The sequence below is a fragment of the Episyrphus balteatus genome, chromosome 1 (assembly GCF_945859705.1).
Source record: "Episyrphus balteatus chromosome 1, idEpiBalt1.1, whole genome shotgun sequence".
NCBI lineage: Eukaryota > Metazoa > Arthropoda > Insecta > Diptera > Syrphidae > Episyrphus > Episyrphus balteatus.
Window position 1 is genome coordinate 20903833 of NC_079134.1, and position 6599 is coordinate 20910431.

The 6599-nt window shown below is 33.8% G+C and overlaps 1 protein-coding gene across 1 annotated transcript; it reads right to left on the reverse strand.

The window, feature by feature from the left end:
• Positions 1-3606: 3606 nt before the first annotated feature.
• Positions 3607-6013, reverse strand: LOC129905639 (putative lipid scramblase CLPTM1). Its single transcript, XM_055981168.1, has 2 exons — positions 5704-6013; positions 3607-5633 (listed from the first exon to the last, which is right to left on the reverse strand). Exons 1-2 carry the CDS (start codon positions 5737-5739, stop codon positions 3777-3779), a joined length of 1893 nt encoding a protein of 630 aa, XP_055837143.1. The 5' UTR covers positions 5740-6013; the 3' UTR covers positions 3607-3776.
• Between the last annotated feature and the right edge of the window lie 586 nt (positions 6014-6599).

A 6599-nucleotide genomic window follows, 5' to 3' on the forward strand; every position in this document is an offset into this window, starting at 1 on the left:
CATAATAGAAATTTATAAAAGTTCGAACTCCTGAATAAGCCTGGTACGCTGATCGCGCTAAATTTTAGCTGAGATAAAATTCCCATACAAGTTATCGATAACTTGTATGGGATCCATTTTATCTCGGCTAAAAATTTTCGATAATTTGTATGGAAGCTAAAATTTAGCGCGAGCAGCGTACCAGGCTATACCAATTATAAAGGTCTTTTATGGTTGAGATCTTTTATCATTCATATAACAGAAAATTCATAGCAGAATAAAAGATTTTGCGGAATAGGCCCAATTTAATTTTATTTGAACATGAATTTTGTTTTGTTCTAGTGTAAGATTGTTTTGTTTAATATTTTTTTTTGAAAGATTTTTTTTGCACTGAATCTGGGTTGTATATTGTATTACTTTTGAATAGAATGCCATAGAAACTGCTTCAATATACATACCTATTTTCGTTACCGCTTCAATTTTATTTAATCATGACTATTACCAAAGATGCAGTGATTCACTCGCAGGGATAAACTACTCGATCCGCAACCAAATCAAATTTCAATCCGTGAACTCCCCGGGATGAACTGTATTATCGATCCACAAAAACACACTAAACTGTTTACCGACATAATTATGTGATTGTTGACACTTACAAAGTCAAATGTCATTCTAGCACTTCCTCAACGGTGGGTTATGGTAATACGAAATCTTTCCCGCCGCAGTGCATCTGCGTCTTCGGTAATACGCGTCCAAAACGCGTTTCAGACACGTTTTTGATGCCTTTTGGACGCATTTCAAACGTGTCTGAAACGCGTCCGAAACGCGTCGAAAACGCATCCGCAACGCGTCCATAACTCGTCTGAAACGCGTCCAAAACACGTCCTAAATGCGTCTAAAACGCGTCCGAAACGCGTAAAAAACGCGTCTGAAACGCGTATAAAACGCGTCCAAAACGCGTCTAAAGCGCGTCCGAAACGCGTCCAAAACGCGTCCAAAATGCGTCCAAAACGCGTCCGAAACGCGTCTGAAACCCGTCCAAAACGCGTCCTAATCGCGTCCAAAACGCGTCCAAAATGCGTCTTAAACGCGTCCGAAACGCGTCTGAAACGCTTCTAAAACGCGTCTGAAACGAGTTTGTTGTTGTAACTGTCATTATTTTATTTTTCTCATGTCTTACCTTATTACTACTTTTGGCTATTTAAAAATTCTGTGGCCACAATAACAATAACCGTTAAGAAAAAAAAATATTTGAGTGGTTTTATTATGCTTTCCATTTTTAACGGCCATATTATTCACTCTGGATTTAGTTTGGATTTAAGTTAATTTTAAATCCAATCCATTAAATCTGAATTTCATAAATCCAAGGATTTAATTTTTTGGTCATATTATTCACTCAAAAAAAAATTATATGTTTATTCAATAAATTTTGTATAATTAGCATTTATCTTTATTTTTCCTTCACAAAATACGTGAAAAAACATCTGAACACTGTGAAAATTAATTTTACATCTGGATTTATAAAGTTAAACAGACCTCCAGAGAGCAGTTTAAATTTGTTTGGATTTAACGAGATTGGATTTAAAAAATTGGATTTAAGATTGGATTTAAGTAGTGATTATTATGGAATTGGATTTATTTTTGACATTTGACATTGTTTACATCCAGATGTATTTTTTAAACTAGTGAATAATATGTCCGTAAAGTCTACATTTGCTATTTTTTTTTTATAAAAACCATCTAGATCGAGTTAAGAAAAGATTGAGTTGTTATTGAGGCAAATAAAAAAATGCGGTACATTATACTGAAACTCAGATTTGCTTTTCTTAACTAACTTAAGCGGTTATTGATTGTGGATACAGAATTATAGGCCAGGCTAAAAATTCCACATGTTCACTTAAGGGGGGAAATCCCTTGGGGCGACAGCTTTTTCAATAATTTTTTTTGGAAAACTGAAAGCATTTATTGAAATTTGGGAAAGTAGGTATGTGATATTATTGACATTATAAAGTATTGATACAATTTTTTTGAAGTACAAAAAAAACAAAATGGCGGCTCTACAGCTCTTTAAAGTTGACGCCTCGAGTTTGCGCCGTGCAATGTCCAGGTCCAGAGAATTATTTATAATCAAAAAAGAAATTTTTTTCCACTAAAATATATTTATACGCATTGCATGAACCTAAATTTAGTAAAAAAAGTGTAAAATAAAAATTAGAGACCAAAAAAACAATGTTTTTTTTATAAACAAATTGTTAAAAAAAATATTTATTGTAAAAATTTTGTTGAACTTTTCATGTAATAGCCAATAATTTAAAGAGTAATTTGCAATTTATTTCAAGTCAATAGCTTCATTAGTTTTTGAGTTACGTTGCGCGGCGCGCAAATAAGCGCGTTTTGAGGAAAAAGCGTTTAAAGTTTTCGTTTTCGTACTGAGGTAGGTTCAATGGGCATGGGTTTCGGGACTATCTTGGGGCATTTGAGGCTTCATTTAAGGCTTAGACCACTGAAAATAGTTTCTTCGGTTGATAAATGAATTTATAAGGCAAACAAAAATTAATGCAAAAATAAAAATTTCCAGAGGGATTTCCCCCCTTAACAAATTTTGCAAACATAAATTTGATTCCTTTATAATTTCGTAATGCAGGTCAAAATCTTTATATTAAATTTTTAGAGAGGATTTTTCAAAGGGAATATCATTTCATCAGGTGATGGTGTTTAGTAATCCCCATCAATACTTGAACAAAAAAAAGGGAACTTAATTCATACTTCTCCTGACTACATTAAGGGCCAGTTTGTTCACAGTCGGTTATCTTTTAATCGAGGATTATTCCATAGAAAAATCCTTGATAAAAAGATAATCGAGTGTGAAAAAACCGGCCCTAAGCGTCACTATTCTTTTATTCGAACCAACAATCCAAAAGAAGCTAAATGATTCATTTATATAACGCCAGGCTAATGAACGATGAATTTAAAATCAACCGAATTGTTAGAATATCATCGTCATTCTAAATTATGACTCAACAAATGCTTCTTATTCGTCGTCATTTAATTCACAACGTATATCAACTCTTATTAACTCGCTAAAAGGCCACGTCAGTAAGCAAAATCAACAGAAAAAAAAATTATTATCAACATCATCAACGTCAAGATAATGAATTGTTTGCTTTTTAAACCAAATTCAATAAAACAAAAACGAATAAGAAAAAAAAAAATTAAATTTTCGTTATGATAATTTTCCTATGTATATTTTATATCAGCTTTTTTTTCTTTCTTTATACTTCAAAGATCTTACATTATTTAATAAAAGAAACATCATCCACATGATACTGAAATGAGTTCAAAGAGAGAGAGACAGAAAATGAGATTTTTTTACATTTATGATAATTTTATTAATAAGTTATGCGTTTTTTTTCTCAACAAGATTTAAGATTGTTGATTTTTTAATAAATTTAAACCAAAAAGAAAAAAAAATGCATAAACAATTAAACTACAGAAATTAAACTATATGAAGACATAAAAACAATCTCAATGATCTAAAGAGGAGGAAATAAGTTACAAACTAGACAAGTTTACAAAATAGATTCTACTCAAAAATGATACTGGGATTTAAAAAAAAAAAACGAAACACCCTGTTGTCTCGGAATTATTATTTATAATAAATATTTTTTTTTTATCAGAACAAAAAAAATTGTACATTAAAAATTGATAAATCAAAATAAAGAATAATTAACAAATATTTCTTTTTATTTTAAAAATTCATTTGTGTGTCTGTCCTATCTGTCTGCATCTGCATCTCCTTAATCCTTCTTCTTCTCCTCCGCTGGCTTTATCGCTCCCCCACCTCCCGCAGCCTTCCTCAAAGCCGCCTCCTCTTCCATTTCCTTCGAAAAACCAAACTCATTCATCCTCTTATGATCCACCTTATACATCCATCGCTGATACAAGAATATAAAGAAGACAATATCATCACGGAAGCATCCCAATCGATACATTGTTGGCATTTTAATCACAAATGCAAATATATCATCGATAAATGTGTTTAGGAATTTATAAGTCATCATACGCCATGGCATATGCGCTACTGATTTCATTTTATAGTTGATAAAGAGTTGTGGAGTCATCATAATGAATCCAAATGTTAACAAATATCCATAAAGCATATTTAGCACAAACGAATACCAGCCTTTGTGCTCATTATAAAACAGTGAATAACCAAAGTAACCTATAAGCAGTGGGAAACAAGCCCAACTTAGATACTTAAAGGCTAAATTATCATATTCTTTGGTTGAGCTTTCCTCATAGGAACTCTTATCTTTGAATGATATACGTGGAAAGACTCCCAGAACTTTATCTGATCCATCGTATTTAATATCGACGACCTTATGAATCTTCCAAACTTCTATTCCCAAACCAACAAAGCAAGATAATCTAATCATTATGTTTGTCTCATTGTCCAACACATAGAGCAAAACTATGAGCGATTGGAATACACCAAAGAACACCGAACGCACAGAAAGACCCTCAAGGGACTGTCTGTTATTCCAAAATTGAATATCATTCTTAAATGCCAACAATTCAAACACGGAATGTAAGATTGATATGGCTATAGTCAAACCGAGAAGATATATATTCGTCTCGAGGAGTGTTTCCTTAATGGAATCCTGATCCTCATCATTCTCATCAGCCACTGCCCCGCCGGCATTCATAATCTCTCCAAACATTCCACCAGCCCATTTGTTCTTCATCGATTGAGCAGCATATAGCTGCCATTTGAACATACTCAATGGCTGATAGGTCAAATGGAGTTCCAGAGCCGGTGTGGTCTGATTTATGGGAGTATATTCCCTCTGTAAGTTCCAATAATCATTGATAAACAAAATTGGCAGATAAGTGCGACCGCTTTCGATAAATTGAACGTATTCATCGAGTGGCGGCGGAATTGAACCCTGAGCCCAGTTTGTCTGATCTGTGACCAGATTCAAAGTCAAATTTGGATGCCAATGGGATACAATAGTGTCTTTAAGAAGCTCTATGTCTTTTGTGGGCTTCTCTTTTTCTCCAGCCAACAGATTATAATTCCGATTAACTCGGATCTTTTTAAACTTATTCAATTGCTTGCGAGTGTAACCCATGTATTTTTTGGCATAATATTGACTCTTTGGATTGGGGCTTTCACCGGCTCGAGTCACATAGGAATGCAAATAGATTGAACCATTATTCATTAGCTTCTCGGAAGCTTTTATAGTCAAACTGTGAGAGTATGTTCCATCGCCATTTGGTCCAGAGACCCAATCGCCATAAGTTAGGCCTTCTTGGAGCCAAACGAGATTGGCGGGATTTCCGAAATTTACATCATCGAAACTCTCTGAAAGATAAACGTGTAAATCAAAGAGTGTACCATTTTCAAATAAATTCCAGGCGTTGATTTTGGGTCCGACAGCGGCAGTTGAAGATGATTTGTCGGTGCCTGTTTCGTTGGTTGGTGCGGGTCGTCGAAAGAATGACGTAATAAAGTAAATAATGAGGGCACGCAATATCAATGATTTGGTTACAGCGAAAAATGATTCCAATTTGGAGGGCAGACGAGGGTTTTCCGCTGCTGCTTCTCCTTCGGCTGGTTGGACATTGCCATCGGCTGTTGCTGTGGGTGCAACCTAATTTTTTTTTTTGGGAACAAAATTGTCATATAATTATGACTTCTTCAATAGAGTGGATAGTATTTACCTGATCCGATGTATTATTTTGATCGGTTTGTGGCATTTTTTAGTGGAATTTTTTTTTTCTTTTTTTCTATCGCGAAAGAGATTCGTGGAAGAAAAAAATTAAAATGTATTGCTTTTGGGAGTTTTTTTTAGTTTATAGACATTTTTTCGTTTTGAGAAAAATTTAAATTGTTCTTATTGTGTTTTTCTTTTTTTTTGTCGATTAATTAAATTCTATTAATTTTTATATTTAATTTTTTTCTTTTTCGTGTAGAAACCACTTCGCGAATCTACACTTTAAAACGATATGAGAAGAAAATTTAAATGAAGAGTGTGAGTTGGAAGGAGATAGATGGAATTTTTTTTTAGTAAAATGTCAAATCACATGTTTGAAGAAATGAAGTGAAGTTGGATGGGGTTGTGGAATGGAAGGGAAATTTTTGAAATAGGGATGGATGGGAAATAATTTTCGATAACATATCGATATTTAGCCTTTATTAGGCCTTTACTACATTGACGGAAAAAGTACAAAAATAAGTACAAGAAAAAGTTTCAAATTGTTTTGTGATGGTTTTTCTTGAGTTATTTTGTTTTGGAAACGAAGCCTAGTACGCAGGCTAAATTTTAGCTCCCATACAAATTATGATGGGAGCTAAGATTTAGCTCGATTTGTGTACCAGGCTTCTCCATGTGGAAATGAGTTTATAATTTTAAGCCTGGTACGCTGCTCGCGCTAAATTTTAGCTCCCATACAAATTATCGAAAAATTTTAGCCGAGATAAAATGGATCCCATACAAGTTATCGATAACTTGTATGGGAATTTTATCTCGGCTAAAATTTAGCGCGAGCAGCGTACCAGGCTTTAAGCCAAGTACACCCCAAGTAACAATTTAACTTGCATTAGGTCCATTTTGTTC